The 21,120-nt window shown below is 33.8% G+C and overlaps 1 protein-coding gene across 2 annotated transcripts in view; it reads left to right on the top strand.

Annotated features, from left to right (window-relative positions):
• LOC135834575 (lachesin-like) overlaps positions 1 to 21,120 on the top strand; it is a 159,507-nt gene that overhangs the window by 54,262 nt on the left and 84,125 nt on the right. The window contains exon 2 of one of the 2 annotated variants that reach the window (XM_065348492.1): positions 16,947 to 17,047. In XM_065348492.1, coding sequence (XP_065204564.1) covers positions 16,947 to 17,047 — 101 coding nt within the window. The remainder of the gene's footprint in view (positions 1 to 16,946; positions 17,048 to 21,120) is intronic. The other variant, XM_065348493.1, reaches the window with a different exon arrangement.

Here is a 21,120-nt window from a genome sequence, read left to right as displayed (position 1 = left end):
CTCCAGAACTACTCATAATGGTTTGAAAAAGTTTCCAATCTATTTGGCAGGTCAAAAATAGGATAGGTATATCCAAACTTCAGCTTCCTAGGTCAATTTGGTAAAATTTTGATTTTTCCCCTAATTTTTGGCCTAAATTTGATTTTCAAAAATTCACCAAAAATCGAAAAAAGCAATTTAGCACTTTAAATTTTGACAGGTGATGAATTTTTGCCTGCTTTTTCAATCTACCTTTGTCGGGTTTAAAAAATGTCGTGCAAGTCCTATGTTGGAACCCAAAATCTGTGGTTTCGGATGACCTGTTTATCAAAATGGCCACCATTTTGTAAGTGGGGCCACTTTTTTTTTGAAGAAAACGGCTAGAAATGTTCTTTAAGACTATCTCTTTGAGAAAAAAGTTGTCCCAGAGGATCGGTGGGTGGGGAGCAATAGGTCCTTATGCGGGCCTCCCGACTATTACATTAAAAAAATTTCTTATAACTATTACTGGTTCCTAAAGATTTTAAATTATCAGTGATTCACTTTTCACTTCGGACTCAGGCACTCCTGTTGATTTCTTTTTTTTTTTCGATGACAAGTGTTAAAACATTAGAACACGTTTAATTTTTTCATCTTCAACTGCCACACCAGTTGCTCACATTTATAGCCAGTAGGAGCGTAATAAAAAAAAATAAAGAAAATTAGTACAGGTACCACAGACTTGAGAAAAGAAAAACAATCCAATTCGTAGGTAAAATGTCTTCGCAAGATGCGTCATACGTGAATCTTCTTCTTGCAAGAAGAGCAAAAAAACCACGATCGGGGGTAGAGGAAGGGGTGAAAAAAGGCGTCAGGGGGCTGGGTGCTAGCTCGTCGTCGCCGGGAAAGAAGAAAATCTCGGTTTAATAACGCGAAAGGGGCACTTTAAAACATGCACGTCGCGTGTTCCAGCATGTTTCTTCTGGGATGTACAAGTAATAAAACGAAATAAAAACCAGCACCATAGACCATATAGTACGTAGACAAAAGATACCTTCGTATCTGTACGTATACTGTGTGTTGTGCTCTGTTCTGTACTGAAAGAGAGATAAACTCTTGCGGGTTTTCGGAGAGACGACGAAGAAGCACACACACACACCCACACACACATAGGAAGGAAAAAATAGCAATGACTCTAAAACTAAAGGAAGGACACATCAGCAAGCAGCAATAAGTTGGATTGCGGTATGTGTATCTTGGGCGATGGCGCTGACGACGATGAGGGGGCTACCTGTGTATGAGCTGGAGAAACTGAGGGGTGTATTCCAGCTCCCGAAACGCATAAAGGGCATAATGAGGCTTGGCGTCGTTAAATCGGTTCTAACTATACCCGTTGCTCGTCTCCTCGTCATTTATTTTTTTCCTACTCTAAGGTCGGTCGTTGTCGTCGTCGTTCTTCGGTGCACGTAGCAGCCAGCAGACGAAGCGGCGGAGGCTGTTAAAGTCCTTTATGATGGTCAAGTGGCTCAACATAAAATAAAAGCCAGCCTAATCTTTTCATACTTTTCCTTCCTTTTTAGTACGGAAGGCTCGAACGCTGCTCGGATACCCGTTAGTGTATTACTATCACTTTTTTAAAAGCCAGATTACCGCAGCAGAACGCTGAGCGCAGATTATCTAAATGACAGAATTACTCCGACCGGAGTGGTAGAGACGTAGCAATAGACGAGGGGAGCAGGGTTTCGCTGACTCGACTTATTTTCAAACGCGTTTCTTCTTCGTCTAATGACCGGATGACTTAAAAACCTGTAGTGTAGTTTTAAATTTTGTACTTTCTTTAGCCATTTTTTTCCTACTTTCTTTTTACGCTTTGGAAATTAATTTGGGTACGAAAACATAAAACGTCATTACCACCAACTGAATACGATAATCTGGCTCATATTTTCACCCCTGTGAGAAGAATGTTTGGTGAAAGTATCGCTCGCTATGGCCAAAAAATTCAAGCTACATGTTCTTCGGCATATGTACATAAAGGCTTCAGGCAGGAAACGAGCAGGGCGAGAGAGTTCTTTTCCTAGGAGAGTCGTCGTTACATGACCAACTATTATTTTTAACGGTGTCGCGCGTCATGTGCTATGTACACGAGGGTCGGTCCACCTCCTCGTCTCTCCTTCCAGCCTGGTTCCGCTTACTTCGATAGCCTCATCGCAGCACCAGCCGTATGCAATACAAATAACGAAGAGGTTTTTTTTTTTTGAATTCCCAAGTGTCATTTGATACATAATATTATAGCAACGAAAGTCTATTGTAAAAGTTCAGCTTTTTCACGGTTTGTTGGGCAGTTTTGAGTGGGGTGCTATGGCTATATGGAAAGTTAGGGTGCTGCTATAATAGTACGTACTACAAGCGTGCTTATTCCACCTATAAATGGGTATAACGTTCGTCATTTATCATTTTAGTTTTCGCTTCGCACTTTTACCAGTGTACCCTCTTCGCCTCTATCTCTCAGTCTTTTCCGTATACATATTTTTTACTCGCTATCCGATCGCTAAGGTGAGTAAATATGGTATGGTTTTTTCTCGTTTTCATCTCCTTCGTTGGTATCGTATACATTAGCGCCACCAGAGCAAAAGATCGTTCGTTCTATTTTAAAAATTCCCGTGTTGCGCATTAAAATCATTACCCAACCTATGGCTTTTTTCAAGCTCTACTTTTGGCCTTTCCCTCAACGCTGCTGCTGGAGGGTCTTCTCGTCGTTCTATACGAGTATAATTTATACGGCAAATGCGGCGAAATTTAACGTATTTTGGCGCGTATAATTGAATACGTAGGTACCTAACTTACCAAAGATCGCGATCCGAACAAGGGTGAAAACGTGTATCAAATTTGTACGCGATTTAGTCTAGATATACGAATAAAAAGGAAAAAAAGGGAATCGTAACGAAGATTTGGGGTGAATTTTCGCGCACCAACTAGAAATATATGATTTTCGACTGTATCAGAAATGGCTGAGGGATTCGCGCCTTTATATAGTATTCCGCAATAATGAGCAAATTAACGACTTGGAAGTAAGATATGGGATTTTTATACGGTGGTGTTTTGTTTTATAATGAAGTTAAGGTGATAATGGCAGGGGTTCGAGGAAAGCGATGAATAGATAAGTTTGTGTAGAGCAGTAGATGCGGTTGAAATGCTGCGATTGTATGAAGATGATCATAGAGGTCTGATAGATGTGACTACATATCTGCAAAAATGGTGAAGGGGAGGAGAAGAAAGGTGAGGGGCAAAAGAATACTATGCAATGTACCTTAGGGTGTACCTTATTCAATCTTACATAGTGGGCATTTTTTTTTAGTTTTTTTTTTCACTCCCACCCCTCAAAGTTGTTACCTTAGATGAGAAAATCACACCATGAAATTTTCGGCCCCCTCAGTGAAAAATAAGTGGTGCATGGTGAGCCTCACCCGATTTTACAAAATATAAAAAAATTGAAGCACTATCAGACAAAATCTTTAAAATTGTGAACTTTCCAGTTTCAACACTTCGGGAAAGTCCCTATTCAGGTAAAATCAATTTATATGTTATGGACCATCCATATTGGACCAACGTCCGAAATTGTACAACTCGGGGATAGTACAGCTGATTTCGTACCATCTCCAAAGTGTCCAGACCAAGCGTGAATGTTCCTTTTTCATTGGGCTTGGTTCGTACCATGTTCGGAGGGTCCGGACAAAGTGTTTGACATGATACAAATCGTGTTGTTCAAAGTTCGAAATATAGTTTTATAATGAATGAATTCGAACTAACTACATGCTTTTATTCCATATTGGATAACGATGAATTTCCAAACGAATCATTTAGATTGGAAGTGATTTTTTTAATTTCAATCATTCGTGAACGATTCACAAAAAATGAGTCAATTCGTTCGTGAACGATTCACCAAAACTGAATCAAGATATCAAAAGAAAATTGATCAATTCGTTCGCGAATGATTCATTAAATATGAATCAATTCGTTCGCGAGTAATTCACCAAAAATGAATCAATTCGTTCGCGAATGATTCACCAAAAATGAATCAATTCGTTCGCAAATGATTCACTAAAAATGAGTCAATTCGTTCGCGAATGATTCATTAAATATGAATCAATTCATTCGCGAATGATTCACCAAAAATGAATCAATTCGTTCGCGAATGATTCACCGAAAATGAATCAATTCGTTCGCAAATGATTCACCCAGAATCAGTTCGTTCGCGAATGATTCGCCCAGAATCAATTCGTTCGCGAATGATTCACTAAAAATGAATCAATTCGTTCCCTAATAATTCACTGAATATGAATCAATTCGTTCCCGAATGATTCATTAAATATGAATCAATTCGCTCGCGAGTAATTCACCAAAAATAAATCAATTCGTTCGCGAATGATTCACCAAAAATGAATCAATTCGTCCACGAATGATTCACTAAAAATGACCCGGGAAAAAATGTTTAGATAAAATTTGATCAAAAACAGGTGATCTAATTTGATCAAAAAAATGTCTCTATCAAAATAGATCAATGTTGATTAATTTTTATCAAAATTAATATAATAAGATCTATTTTGATCGAGACATTTTTTTGATCTAATTAGATCACCTGTATCAACTTTGATCAAGTTAGATCAAATATAATGCACATTTTTTTAAAATAGCCATATTTACTTACCAGTAAAATTGCTTAAATTACTGCAAAAATGCAAGCCTCGCATAATATGAGATGTTGGTTGTAATTTTTTTTTAAAAAGTAGGGAAAAAATTTTCAAAAATTTGTGCCCTGAGGTGGGATCGATCCTACTACCTCTCACATTCCAGACTATGTCCTTAACCATTAGGCTACCCCGTTCCTTGTGAATTGAGGGACATCAGGAGTATATTATATTCTCCTTTGATAGGTCTGGACTTAGAAAAATTCACCTACTCCTTATCATACAAGGGCAGATTTCAACGATTTTCAAAAATTTGCCTAATTCACCAACTTCAGAAGATTTTTTTGAATGTGAATTATACATTTTTATAGATACTGAACATGATAGTATTTTTTGGGAACAAAATAAAATGAAAATATTTTTGAAAACTGTATCAATGCATAATTATTGGGTCTGACACATTAATTGAATGCATAACCCATCCATATACTCAATACAACTTTTTTTTTCTTTTTTTCTATTTTTTTTATTCGTGAAAATTAAGAGAAAAAAATGTTTTGATCAAAGATGATTAACATTGATTAAAGTCTTTATGTAGTTTGATTAAATTCGATCAATATTGATCAAAAATTTGGCATAATTTGGAAATTTTTTATCAAATTAGATCAAGTTATATCAGGTGCATGCAATAATCTGAATGTTGTTTGATCTAACTTGATAAGGTTGGTTGAAACATTTGATATAATTTGATCAAATTAGGTAACATGATTGACATAAGGATATCTCTTTTGATCTAAATTGATCAAAAAACGCTGGGAGCTTTGTATATTCCTTGATATGACCTAATCTAGGTTGGTCAAATTTCATAACATTTGATCAAGCATGATAGGGTTGGTCAAATCACTTATATCATATTTGATATAACTTGATCAAACTGGATCTAAATTGATCAAACAATGCCTAGGGTCAGTGTATCTTTCTTGATACAACTTGATATAGGTTGATAAAATTTCATAACATCTGATCTAACTCAATAAGATCGATCGAAAGAGGTATATCAAACTTGATCTAAATTGATCAAATTAGGTAAGTTGCAATATCAAACTTGATCTACATAAATTGATCAAACAAGGGTGAGACCAGTCTATCTACCTTGATATAATTTGATCTAGTTTGATACAACTATACCAAGATTTTAATCAATATTGATCAACTTTTATCAAACTGTATCAAGATTTTCATTAAAATTGACCTACTTTGATCAAATTTGATCTGAACATTTTTTCCCGGGGAGTCAATTCGTTCGCGAATGATTCACCAAAAATGAATCAATCCTTTCGCGATCAATGATTCGCCCAGAATCAATTCGTTCGCGAATGATTCACTAAAAATGAATCAATTCGTTCCCGAATGATTCATTTAAAATGAATCAATTCGTTCGCGAACGAGATTCACCGAAAAAATGAATCAATTCGTTCGCGAACGAGATTCGCCAAAAAAAATGAATCAATTCGTTCGCGAACGAGATTCGCCAAAAAAAATGAATCAATTCGTTCGCGAACGGGATTCGCCAAAAAAATGAATCAATTCGTTCGCGAATGATTCTTCTAAGACTGTTCAAAGCTTGAAAAAAATCCATCAGAATGAATTGGATTTCATTTTTAGGTTTATAACCAAAAAACATATCCATGGCTTGAAACTTTTCATTCAGAGGAGACTTTACCTTTATATTTTCTTTCTAATTTTTTCAATTTTGGAGATCTCAATGTCGGTGCCCAACATTTCTGGGGGGTACTGAGGAAATGTTTTTCTTCAAAAAAGAATTATCTAGAAGTAATCTGCTTAGAAATTAAATATGTATGTTCAAATAATTTGTTCCTACCTACAGACACCTATTTTTCGTCCTTTTCTATTTTGAAGTTTTCATAAAAGGGGACCAACATCATTTGAAGGACCAAAGGGTGTTTTTCTTGAAGAAGTGGTTATCTAAAAGTACCTACTCTGCTCAGAAATGAAGCATTTTCAAAAAATTTGTACAGATGCCTATGAATTTCTCATTTTTTGGTTGATTTTTCCGACTCTGAGGGGTTTTAAATGGAACGAACATAACGATTCTGTCCATAAATGAAAAGTTTTCAAAAAATTTTTACAAACGTCAATTTTCATAATACTATTTTTTTATTTTTCCTAAATTTGGGAGACTCCATACAAGAGAGCCAACATTATTTGAGGGTCCAACAGAGGATTTTTATTGAAAAGGGGGTTATGTAGAACAATTCTACATAACATGAAAATGAGATATTTTCAAAAAATTTTCCCTGATTGTGATTTATTCTCATTTTTTGTGATTTTTCCAATTTTTAGGGGCATCTTACTAGGGAGCCAATATGGTTTGAAGAGTAGAGGAAAGTTTTTTTTCTCGAAAAAAGGATTTTTTAGAAAAATTATGACGCAGAAATAAAAAAATTTTATAAATTGAACTATTTTTTATTTTTTGGAATTTCTTGGGGCTACTGGGACCACTTTTATTACAGACATGAGAAAATAAAAAATGGGGAACTTTTTTCTCATCCGAGGTAACAACTTGGGTGGGGTGGGAGGTGGAAAATTCCAACTTTGCAAAATAAGGTACACCCTAATGTAACGTCCTGAGTGTGATGTGCTGACTTTTGATTTGGGAGAAAATTTTGGGTAACTCCCGGGCAGAAGATAAAGCAACCCAAAATGACTTTGTCAAACGAGTGGAGAAATAAAAATACGATTTTCCAAAGTAGTAATTTTCCACCTCGCCCCCCCCCGGGTTGTTACTTCTGGTGATAAAATAATTTCTAATTTTTATTTTTCCACAATCTATAAATGTTTCATCAATTTCAAAATAGAGATATTAAATTTTTCAATAAGTTTCGTTCCTCATGAAACTTCAAATTTTTCGTGTGGTTGTAGTTATCCTGTTTAGTGATTTTTGAGTCTCCCACCTCCCACGTATAAAAAAAAAACAGCAAAATTGGCAAACTGCTATTTAATGTTGAAATAAATCCCGCAGATACTAACTAAAATGAATAAACAAGAAATAATGAGCACAGAAACATGAGCATAAAATGTATTCTTATTTTTCTCCATTTATCTCATTTCAAATACACGGAGCATATAATATATGTACTTAGTAGAATAAGGTAAAAAATTCTCTGCAAAAAACCATGTATTCAAGTTATGGCTGGGAATAATAAAAAAGGTTTAACATGAAGCTTAAACGAAAGCTGTTGTTTTTAAAATCTCAGTTGATAAGCTTTTTTTACCTTGCTTTCTTTCTAATTGAATATGTTTATTTAAATGCGATTTCTTTTTTACCGGGCGAGTAATTTTATTTGGTTGTTAGAAAGTAGGTATTAGATTATATGTCAATGTACGTAGGTAGGTATACGAAAAATAAAGTAAAGAGGAATAGGAACTGTGATGGATTATAATGCAGTTCTAAAAAGAAAATGAAGAGGGTGCAGGATGTTGATAGGTAATTGATTGAATCAAAATACTCGAAATACCACATAATTTCAGTAACGAGCTATTATTTCACAGAAATGAAGTGATTTTGAAAAACAATAACGAATGTCAGCGAAATATGAAAAAAAATTTAATACCTCCCATGTTCGAGGGAGGGGAATGGTGCCTGAAGAAATTATACAAATACAGCTGAGAAATTTTCAATACCCGGACTTTTGTGCACCATAGTACTTATCACACATTATTTAATCATCACTCTGCATCAGCTGGAGCTGATAAATAAAAAATGAAAAATTGAATAGAACGAAAAAATATCCCAAAAAGGGCATTTGATTTTCATGCAAAAAAATCAAACACTTCTAGACGACCCAAATACATACTAACCGAACAGAACAGAACCAAAAACCATGCAGCAAAATTGATTCACGACCGAAAGCAAAAACTCACTTTAGAACACCATAATAAAGAAGACGAGGGAATAAAAGGGGGAGGCGTAGGCAGCTCGAGACGACATACGTAGTATTCTCTTTCTGTGACTCTCGTTATCAGTTGAACCATGAAAAACACAAATAATGCGAATGTAAAAAGAAAACATTAGTCGAATTAGCGAACTGTTTTTTCTCTATCTTTTGCCCAAATCGTCGCACAAGAAAAGCCGGAACACGATGTTAACGAGTTGGAAATAAAAAATTTAATGTAAAAAGCGGAAAAAGTAGAAAATAAAAGGAATAAAACATAAGGGGAAAAGTCGGAAGGAAAAATATATGCGTAAAAATCGACGCTACTCGTCATTTTGACTGCTGATTATTATAATACCTGCTTGACACGACAATTGGTGACTGGCGAGGTGATGCTGGTGATCGTAGTAGGTCTTTTTGCTCTCTCATTTTGGCGAGAAAATTTACCACTTGGATGGATTTATGCCTCGTTATTTCGGAAACGGTGCTATGGCTAATTTTTTGCTAACCTAATTTTGTAGCTGGTGCTAGTTTGTAAAAATGTGACTTGGGGGTGGGTTCCTGATTATGTTGGGATGGTCGAAATTTGGGCAGGGAATTTTTAGCGAGGGGATTTTTGCTTTATGAAGCTTTTAAAAGTGAGAAAAATATGGTTTTAAATAGGTACGAATATATCCTATTTCAGCATCACGAAATCAGCTGAAAATTGTTTCAAACTAATTTGAGCAGTTCTTGAGCCTTCAGCGGATTTTGAAAGTTGAAATTTCTACGTGGTACTTACCTTACACATTTTCAGAGTTTTAAAACGCACACACAAAAAAAAATCCAATTGCATTATTGTAGGTATGTATTTCAAGGTGCCATATTTACGGCGAACTGGTTATGCAAATTATTAACATGTTTTTAACATGGTTCACATGAAACCTGGAAGTACGTAGGTGTTAATCGAGCAGGTATACTTGATTTTCCAAATGTTATTCTCTTTGTTATTACAAATGAATTTGGAATAATGCTCATCCCTTCCTCAACAAACATTATTTCCCAAAATGTGTCAAAATTTGCTCGAAACATCTCAACAGTGACATGAAAACATTCAAAACAAAGCACTATTATCCTAAAATAATTTTAAATGATTAAAAATAAAATTGATGAAAGAGCATCATTCAACGAAAATTGCAAAAAATATTGTCAAAATGTTTTTAAAATTCTTTAAAATTATGACTAATACTTAATTGATGAGCAAATTTGTCAACATTCAGCAAAAACTTCATAAAAAAAGTCCAAACTTGGCTTATTTCTTGTCAATTTTTCTAAATTTTACCTCTTTTCATCAAGTTTTTGCCAATTTTTAAATGATTTAAAATTTTTAATGTTTTTTTTTCAACATTTTTAGAATATTTTCAAGACGTTTAATGCATATTTTGCTAAATTCTGTCACTTAATTTTTTGAAATTTCATTACTTTTTGGACGTTTTGAATGATTTTAATATTTATTTTCAAGTATTTCGACGATTTTTTTTTTTGGCAATGGACATTTTCTCAAATTTTTGCTAAATTTGAATGTAATTTAACCAGTTTTGTAAAATTGTGATGTTTCGCTTAATTTTTTGGGGAGAGGAGGGACGGGTAACACTTTCCAGGAATCAATTTTAAAATCCAAGGATAGAATTAAATCATGTTAATAATTTAAAATCCAGTAGACAATTTTAGATCACCCTGGTACACGAACACAGCTTGAGAACCACTGATTTTTCATTACCATCTCTGGCAACCTGACCTGTTAGACGTTCTAAGTATTTAATCAAAGAACAAATTAATTACACTGGCTGATGATTCGTGCCGATGAAAAGGTCACACTTGTCTGGAAAATATTTAAAAAGCCCATCCACGTTCCACACACCTTCCTGCAGCTCGTCTTTTTGTTGGTGAAAACCTCACCTGCTCAAACGAATCCGTGACTTATCACGTAATAATCTGTATATTAACGCACGTTTCTCCAGCGTAGCACATACCTATATTTTTTCAGCTACCTTTCAATTTTGTAGTTGATAGCTACCTCCGTATAACGCCAGCAAGCTAGAAATATTCAAAAACGGTGCACTCCACGGGTATCATCCCTTCTTCGTTCTCATTCCTGGTGGGTGAATTTCACCACGTGAACGAATAGAATGCAACGTGTAAGAGAAAGAATTTCCATCGTAATGATTCTTTAGAAATTAAACCACCGCCGGTCGCCGCACCTCGTGCAACAATTTCTCCACATCTCGGGCGCGAATGCGAAAAAACAAACCGTAAATCATTCGAACGCTTCTGTACCTCTCTTCTCTCCGTTTAGGTACGTCTACTCGTCGAGATGTTATTTCTGCTATGCACCTTTCTACAACTGTACGTACAATAAATCATAAACCAGCCGAAAATTTTTTCCACCAAAAATGTGAAATATTTTAGCACAATAGCGAGGTATCAACGTATATAACCTGCCTTTTGGTCTTGGTCCTATCATCAGCGATTCGAAGTAGACTATTTGTGCTTTTAATTTTGATTTTTAAATACCTCGTAATTTCAGCCTGAATTTTTCATTCATCATGAAAAAAACTTTTCATTTTTTCCGAGCCACGTAGGTACCTATGTACTTACCTACCTTTATATTAAAAATTTAAAAATAATGTTACCAAAATTTCTGATAAAATATTTCCTCAAAATTAAGATTTTCCCCATCTTACAACTTTTCCAACGTCATCTAACCTATTCGTTTTCTATCTCCACGTGCATAATATGAGTCGAGTCATTTTTTTCAGCTATTCGTTGGAGAACGAGGCGCAAGCGGTTACCACAATTTTATACCAAGTTTATGAGAAAATTCCATTCGTAAAATTCCATATCCATCCGACCTTTTGAGTAGATTTTCCGCGTATTTGGATTCATATTCGGATATGAATAGTGTATAAATGTAGATAAATGATGGCACGAGGCAATGGAGTCTATTTTTGAATACGTAGATGATATTACGTTATAATACGAGTATTTACTATATTCGCCTTTTTAATAATGTAGTTTTAATCGTGAGCGATTCTCTCGTTTATTTTCAAATGCCGATTGATTTCATTTTTGTGTAACAAAATTAGGCATTTTTCTCTACGAGAGAATGATGTTTTTTACTTTAAGGCAGGAAATGAATCCTGTGGGAGATGAGGCAAAGAACAGAGAAATGAGAAAATATTTTAGAAATTACATTCAAAATTGATCGAGAACTCACGTTTTGCCCAAAATTATTAATAAAATCAAAGAAATAAATTATTAAAATAAAATCTGAGTAAAATTTTTAATTCAGTACCTATAAGTTGAATTCCCAAATAAGTATTCACAGACTAAAGTGACTTTTCCGATTTTTGGTGAATTTTTGAAAACCTTTGGGCCAAAAATATGAGGAAAAAAGTAAAAATTTCATCAAATTGATCTAGGAAGCTTGATGCCCCTGAAAATGATACGAGTATGTTAGAAAATTGGTACAGAAAAGTTTATTAAAATGATAAAAAACGTTAAAAAGAAAAAATGTCAACTTATTTTCGAATTTTTGAATTTAAGATGCATTTCTTCCGTTTTTTAACTTCCTTCATTTTTTTCAGTTTGTTGAAAATTTTTCATTAAAAAAAAAAAATCTACTGAAACAGATGTGCAAATGTAAGCACCTACGTACTCAAATTAATACATAGAAGGTAAAAAAAAGTATGATTTTGAACAACAAATTGTCATCTTCGATAGGGCAAATCGCCCCCTCCCAAGGTTTTCGGTGTTTTTGATAAAGTTGTCAGGAGACGTTTTTCAAAATGATTTGAAATTGCGATTTAAAAAAATCAAAAATTTTTATCAATATCTACTCTTTTTGAGCAGTTTTAAAGAATTTTGAGACCAAAATGAAAACTTGGCTTTCGAGATTTTTGAGAAAAAAAAAATGTTGATGGTCACAAAAAGAGGGTGCAGTGTTGTAATCTGATGATAAAGGGTACCTACTTTCAACCTCTCTTGAAAATTTTATGCATCATTTTTAAATTTTTAGTTAAATTTGCTATTGACTGTAATCGGATTATTTCCAAGTTTTTAATATCCATTTTTGGAAATTTTTTCACATACCTATTTTTACGTACTTATTTTTTTTGTCACCAAATTATTATGAGAAATTTCGTCTACTTTTTCAAAAGGATTCGAAAGCGTTTCAAATATTTGATTTTTTCATCTAATTTCAATCTAGATACTTATGTACTTTGGACAGGTCGAATAATTTTCTCCAATAATTTATGTATAGTTTCCAAAATTCAAATCTAAAATTTTTTGACAACTGTTCAAAAGAAGTTTTTATAAAAGTTTTTAATTTTCTAACGAAATTTCAGCCTATTTTGAAAGATCTCGTGACTTTTTTTTGGAAAATCATGAAGATCTTGATCAATTTTGGGCTCCAAATGCTTCAAAACTGCCCAAAAAAAGTTTTAATATAAATTTTTAATTGTATGTTGAAATTCTAACCCATTCTTATGGATCACATAGCAACTTTTTTGAGAATTAAAAAATCATAACCCCATATTAGAGCTCAAAATTCTGTAAAAATGCTTTGAAAAATTTTCTGTTGAAATTCTAATCCATTTTGATGGGTTACACGACAGCTCTTTCGGGAATCCCAAAATCACGACCCGATTTTAGAACTCAAAATTCTTCAAAAATGCTTTAAAAATGTCGATAGAATTCTTAATGTTTTATTGAAATTCTAACCCATTTTGATACATCACATATTGCACCTTTTTCAAAAATCCCAATAAAATCATAACCCGATTTTAGAGCTCAAAATTCTTCAAAAGTGCTTTAAAACATTTTCGATAGAAATTTGTGATTTTTCTAACAAAAGTTTCAAACAATTTGATCGGTCACATGGCACCTTTTTCGAGAATCCTAAAATCATGATCCAATTTTGAGACTCTAAATTTTTCAAAAATGCTAAAAAATAAATATGTTTTCATCGAAATAATTTCAATTTCTCGCGAAATTTCAATCCATTTTATTCAGTCATCCATGTGACTCTTTTTCAAAAATCCAAATAAAATCATAGCCTGATTTTAGAGCTCAAAATTCTTAAAAAATGCTTTAAAAAATTTCGATGGAAATTTTAGATTTTTCTAGCAAAGTTTCAAACAATTTGATCGATCACATGACACCTTTTTCGGAATCCCAAAATCATGATCCAATTTCGAGGCTCAAAATTCTTTAAAAATGCTTTAAAAATGTCGATAGAATTCACAATTTTCTATTGAAATTCTAACACATTCTGATAGATTATGTAGGTATGGCACATTTTTCAAAAATCCCAATGAAATCATAACCCGATTTTGGAGCTCAAAATTCTTCAAAAATAGGCACTTTAAAAGATTTTTGATGGGAATTTTAGATTTTCTAGCAAAGTTTTAAACCATTTTGATCGGTCACATGACACCTTTTTCGAGAATTCCAAAATCATAATCCGATTTAGAGGCTCAAAATTTTTCAAAAAATGCTTAAAATATATTTTCATAGAAATATTTCAATTTCTCGCGAAATTTTAACCCATTTTGATAGGTCATGTGACACTTTTTCTAAAATTCCAAAAAACCACGATTCAATTTTTTGGCTCGAAATTGTTCAGAAATGCTCAAAGTATGAAAATATTACATTTCATACCAAAATGCAGGGTCATTCCACGTCAATTGGACCAAGAAGTGGTGGGTGGGTTCGGCGATTTTTTCGAAATTTTTCCTGTGGAAAGACCTTCCGAAGGGATGACCAATGGCGCAAATCGCAGCCCTCTAGCTCATTTTTAACGGCAGCCAGGGGGTGTCAAAGTTTTCAGTGAACCTAAAATATCATCCATTTCAGCAGTGGATTGCTAAATAACCGCGATACCTACAAAAATGGAACTTTTTCCCATAGTTAGAGGTTTTGAAAGGCTTTTTGGTGATATCATAAAAATCAGTGTTGCCACTTTTTTTCGTACAAAAAATTAGCTCAAAAAGTTTCAAAACGTAATTTTCATATCGTTCCGACTCTCAAAAATTCTGAAAAAAATATATTATGGACAACTGTTCATGCTGAACAACATATTAAAGAATTGGGATGGTAACTTGTAACAAAGTCGATTTAAAAAAATATTAACTTTGCGAAAAAATGCGATTTTTTGATTTAAAACATGAAAAAAAGTTTTGATCGGTAAAGTTGACCCATTTGACCCCTATTTTCACGAATCTGTTGAAAAAGTTGAAAAACCCCTTTCAGTCAATAAAATGAACTCATCACAAAAAAATCAAAATTCAAAAAAATTCAAAAAAAAAGCAAATTTCATTTTTTTTGCTGTGAGTGAGAGTTTTATCAACTTTTTCATGGAATACGTCAGAAAGTGGTCAAAATAAGACAACTGAATAAATTTAAACTTTTTTTGATGTTTGAAATTGAAAATTGAATTTTTTCAAATTTTGATTTTTTTGTGATGAGTTCATTTTATAATTTTTTAATATGTTGTTCAGCATGAACAGTTGTCCATAATATATTTTTTTCAGAATTTTTGAAAGTCGGAACGATATGAAAATTACGTTTTGAAACTTTTTGAGCTAATTTTTTGTACGAAAAAAAGTGGCAACACTGATTTTTATGATATCACCAAAAAGCCTTTCAAAACCTCTAACTATGGGGAAAAGTTCCATTTTTGTAGGTATCGCGGTTATTTAGAAATCCACTGCTGAAATGGATGATATTTTAGGTTCACTGAAAACTTTGACACCCCCTGGCTGCCGTTAAAAATGAGCTAGAGGGCTGCGATTTGCGCCATTGGTCATCCCTTCGGAAGGTCTTTCCACAGGAAAAATTTCAAAAAAATCGCCGAACCCACCCACCACTTCTTGGTCCAATTGACGTGGAATGACCCAGCAGATACTCTCAGTATTTGGAAATTTTTTTATTATTTTTACCCATCGCACCCTCATTTCTCAAGTGGCTCTTTATTCCTCAAAATGAGCACAATTCTCTTTCTCAAATCGTAGCTGTTTCATCTAACTGAGCACTTTTGGCTTCAAACATCCTGTTTTTCAGATTTTATACCCCCTTCCCTCTCTTCCTTACAAAATAATTTCTAAAAAATTTTATGATATTTTCACATGTACATAGACACTCAATATTATAATTGAAGTTAGCTCAAATTCAGCTAATTTTTAATGAAGTGACACTTGAAAATTTTTTTCTTTCAAAATCTCAGAAAAAAAATTTTGAGACTCAGATCTTAACATACTCAGTTTTTGTTCTGTTTTTCATGAAGAATGGTGTAAAAATTATCAATAAATTGTGGTCTAAGCACAGAAAAAGAAAGTAGACTACCTATTTTCAACTTCTTGAACCTCCTGCTCGGTTAGAGGAATCTAACCCAACGTAGGTGAAAGTATAGCTAGTGAAAAATTTTCAAGAGACCGAGAAAGATGAATTTGTGTTCCTCTACCACCTACATACATACGTGTATCTCTGCAGCATATAAACTTATACATTGGATCGAGCACATATAATACATCGTTTTACCTACTCTACCTCTACCTCTATAGCCACATGGCGAAAAATGACGCGTTATTATCGTCCGGCAATAAAATCCATTAAAGGTGAGCGACATCGAATCGACTGATAAAACAACATCCAAAGTGGTGGCAGAGAAAGAGTCATCGAAGCATCGACTGAAACAGACATGGTGTGAGAGCGCAAATCTAAAAATAGGCGTTAAAAATTGTCGGCGAAAAAGGTTCCATTCCATCACAGACAAACCATGTGAACATAATTTCGTCATTGTCAGGTTTTTCGCCTGGCAGCCTAATTGATCGATGGCCTCTCAGGAGGATATATACACTATACTGATATAATGTTTACTGTCGGTTCGGGATTTTTACTATGGACTGGATATCTCCCTTGGGCACTTAGCAGTTTTTTTTTTTTTGGTTTTATTTTGTTTTGTTTTTAGTATTTTCTTTCTTTCTCTCTTTTTTTTTTTTTTTTTTTGTTATGCTGCGTATATCTGTACGAATGTGACTGGAGTGTTGTGGTGTGTAATGGGCTCGGATCTGGGGTTTTTTGTACCGTGTGCTCGGAGCTCGTAAATTTTTGACTTTTTTATGTACTCGTACGCGTCCTCTCGTGTCGTAATCTGAAATTAAAACTTTTTCGATTTTCGCTGCTGATCCTGCATGCAGCTCGTGAACCTGCAAACTGTTTGAATAAAAAATAAAAAAGTTTATCATTAATTCGAACGAGTAATAATTTTTTTTTCTGATTTTATTCTTGTATTTTATGATTTCAGCAGAGCTACCAAAATTCGAAGAACCGATTGTTAACGTTACCGTACCAGTGGGTCGAGAAGCCATCTTAGCATGCCTTGTTAATGACCTGTCTTCGTATAAGGTAAGAACATAATAAATTCATTTAAAAGGCCCACTCTCAATTAAACCCATATCTGTGTAAAGACCCAATCTATGCAGACAGCAAACCGACGAATATTTATAATTAATCCTTCATCGGCCATATAGCATTACTTTGTATTGATAGTCTACAGCCTACACATTTCCAAAGGTATTTTCAACGCTTTTAAAATATACACGTAGGTAGGTCCTAAACCAAAACTTGAACCGAGAGTCAAAATTTCAAAATTTTCTTCTATCAAATTCATCCTCATTTCTTTATTTTTTTTCACGCGTCTAAGGTTGTTAAAAAAATAACTAGAGAGAGAAAGAACATGAGTACCTACTGTGAGAGTTCTCTCATTTTATAGATATTTAAATATAACCCAGTGTTTATGTATATTTGTTAGCGAGATGAGATTTATAAGTGTTGTTTACGTACCTAGCTCACATACCTACTATAAAGGAGGGGTAGGGGTATCATACAAGGGGATGAGTTGAAGAACTGAAGAAGGGTTGCCTTTGGTACGTGAATTATATATGAATTATATCCACGAATAGCTTGGCTGTTCGTCGTGTCTGATGGCCGGTGATTAAATTTCCATGAAGGTTTTCACGTATATAGTACTATACGATATCGTTGCGGTTACGATGAGATTTGTTTTTCGTTTTCGAGCGATTCTCGTATTTCGATAGAAAGCTGATTATTTATTTAGCGCGGAAAATTAGAATGTATAAAATTGTTAATGCAAATGTAAAAAGTTACGCAGACTAAAGTAATTATTTTCGTACACCGTCAAACTTTTCGTACAAGTTGAAAACATGATCTTTAAACATACGATAAAAGCGTTAAATATTTACGCTGTATGCGTGATAGACGAAATTTTCAGCCTGTTATTTTGGGAAACGCGTGATAAGTACGAGTCGTTCTTATTGAAAAAGCGAATTTATCGAAGGCGAAAATAGTGTCGGGTATCGGTACAACAAGGTGGAATAGAACAAAGCTGGGTTAACTGAGTTTTGGCGTATGAATGGTGGTAGAATGGAGCCGGATCAGGCTACCGATGAAGATGGTTAAAAAAAGACGTGTGATTGAGTAGGTTGAAATGAGCACGTGCTTTATATTTGATGACCTGGAAAGTATAGGTGGAGGACTGTAATGGAGATGTGAAAAGTTTTTTTGGTGATTTTTTTTTATTACATAATTGACATCTCAAAAGGTGTGAAAAAAATTGAAAATTTTGAGCTAAAAATTAATTTGCACCGATAATTCTTATAAAAAATAAGAAAATTTCAAAAAATTAAAATATTCACGCTTTTAGATTCCAATCCTAGGATTTGGTCTAAATTCATAGGAAAATTGCAAAGTATTCTATGCATAGTTTCGATCCTCCCCTCGCCTCATATTTTTAAAAAGTGGTACTCAGGACCCCTAAAAAAAAAAAAAAAAAAAATGATAAAAATGAAAAAGGTTGGAAAATTAACCTTTTTATGTTTTGAAATTCATGGGTTTGATCCATTTTTATAAAGAAAAGTAGATACATAGTTTTGATTTCCCTTTTCCGAACACAGTCAAGTATGAACTTTTTATGTTTTGGTGACATCTTAGTGCATGACTAATTCACCAGAAGCCACCCAGTACCTACTACCTAAGTCGATCACACATAATAAAATTGATTGATTGATTGACATTAGTCACTGCTTCGTTAATCCGTCACCAAAAAAAGTCATCAGATTGTCAAAAATGAATTTTCAATGGTTTGATGACTTTTGAAACTGACTCACCAGAAGTCACCGAGATTCGCCAAAAATGACCAGATACAAAATTGATCACATATGGTCACAGCTTGGCGAATTTGTCACCAAAAAGTCATCAGATTTTCAAATATGAACTTTCAATGCGGTTTGGTGACTTCTTGTCGACAGATCCACAAAATGTTAACAAGATTCGTCACCATAAGACACTGAGAGTACAAAAACTTTCACGCATTAAGCGTGAGAAGACCGACTTTTCTTCAAAATATACCTACAAATCTTTTACGAACAAATCGAATCACTTTTCTTAAAACATTTGTACATAGCAATTGATCTGTTTACAATCGAATCGAATCATTTACAAACGATTGGTGATTACATAAATAAATTGTTTGAATTCTTTTTGAATCATTTGAAAAGCGCAAACGGATCAATTAATTTACGATTGATTCGGTTTTTGTGAAAATATTGTATATCTACGAATTGATCTGTTTTCAAGCGAAATGAATGGAATGGAATCGAATCGAATCATTCACAACCGATTTGGCGATTGGACGAATTGATTAATTTCCAGGTGATCACTCGTGAATGAATCGGTTAATAGTTGATGAATCATTCGCGAACGAATCAATTCATTTTCTGAATTTTTGGCGAATCATTCACGAACGAATTGAATAATTTTTGGCGAATCATTCACGAACCAATTGAATAATTTTTGGTGAATCACCGAATTGAAAAATTTTAGATGAATCATTCGCGAACGAATTCAATAGTTTTTGATGAATCATTCGCGAACGAATTAATTCGTATGAGTGACTCGTTCGCGAACGAATTGATTCATTTACTTGATTTTTGGCAAACCATTCGCGAACAGTTTGAATAGTTTTTGGTGAATCATTCACGAACGAATTGAAAATTTTCTGGTGAATCATTCGCAAACAAATTGATTCATTTACTCGATTTTTGGTGAATCATCCGCGAACGAATTGAATTATTTTGGGCGAATCATTAACGAACAAATTGAAAAATTTTTGGTGAATCATTTGCAAACAAATTCGATAATTTTCGGTGAATCATTCGCGAACGAATTAAAAAATTTTCAGTGGATCATTCGCAAATGAATTTGATAATTTTTGGAGAATCATTCGCGAATGAATTGATTTGTATGAGTGACTCGTTCGCGAACCAATTGAAAAATTTTCAATGGATCATTCGCGAACGAATTCAATAGTTTTTGGAGAACCATCTGCGAACAAATTGAAAAATTTCTGATGAATCATTCGCAAACGAATTCGATAATTTTTGGTAAATCATTCGCGAACAAATTGATTCATTTACTTGATTCTTTGTGAATCATTCGTGAACGAATTGAATAGTTTTAGGTGAATCATTCACGAACGAATTGAAAATTTTTTGGTGAATCATTCGCGAACGAATTGATTCATTTACTCGATTTTTGGTGAATCATCTGCGAACGAATTGAATTATTTTGGGTGAATCATTAACGAACAAATTTAAAAATTGTTGGTGAATCATTCGCGAACAAAATAAACAATTTTTGGTGAATCATTTGCGAACGAATTGAATAATTTTTGGGGAATCATTCACAAACGAATTGAAAAATTTCCCGTGAATCATTCACGAACGAATTGAAAAATTTCCCGTGAATCATTCACGAAGGAATTGAAAAATTTCCGGTGAATCGTTCGCGAACGAATTGAATAATTTTCGGTGAATCATTCGCCAACGAATTGACTCGTATAAGTGACTCATTCGCGAACGAATTGAATAATTTTTGGTGAATCATTCGCGAACGAATTGATTTGTATGAGTGACTCGTTCGCGAACAAATCGATTCATTTACTTGATTTTTGGTGAATCATTTGCGAACGAATTGAATAATTTTAGGTGAATCATTCACAAAAGAATTGAATGCTTTTTGGTGAATCATTCGCGAACGAAATAAACAGTTTTTGGTGAATCATTTGCGAACGAATTGAATAATTTTTGGGGAATCATTCACAAACGAATTGAAAAATTTCCGGTGAATCATTCACGAAGGAATTGAAAAATTTCCCGTGAATCATTCACGAACAAATTGAAAAATTTCCAGTGAATCATTCGCGAACGAATTGAATAATTTTCGGTGAATCATTCGCCAACGAATTGACTCGTATAAGTGACTCATTCGCGAACGAATTGAATAATTTTTGGTGAATCATTCGCGAACGAATTGATTTGTATGAGTGACTCGTTCGCGAACAAATCGATTTATTTACTTGATTTTTGGTGAATCATTTGCGAACGAATTGAATAATTTTA

This window comes from Planococcus citri, chromosome 2, assembly GCF_950023065.1.
Source record: "Planococcus citri chromosome 2, ihPlaCitr1.1, whole genome shotgun sequence".
In the NCBI taxonomy this organism is placed as follows: domain Eukaryota; kingdom Metazoa; phylum Arthropoda; class Insecta; order Hemiptera; family Pseudococcidae; genus Planococcus; species Planococcus citri.
The sequence above is the reverse complement of the archived record's forward strand: the minus strand, read 5'-3'. Positions and strand labels throughout refer to the sequence as shown.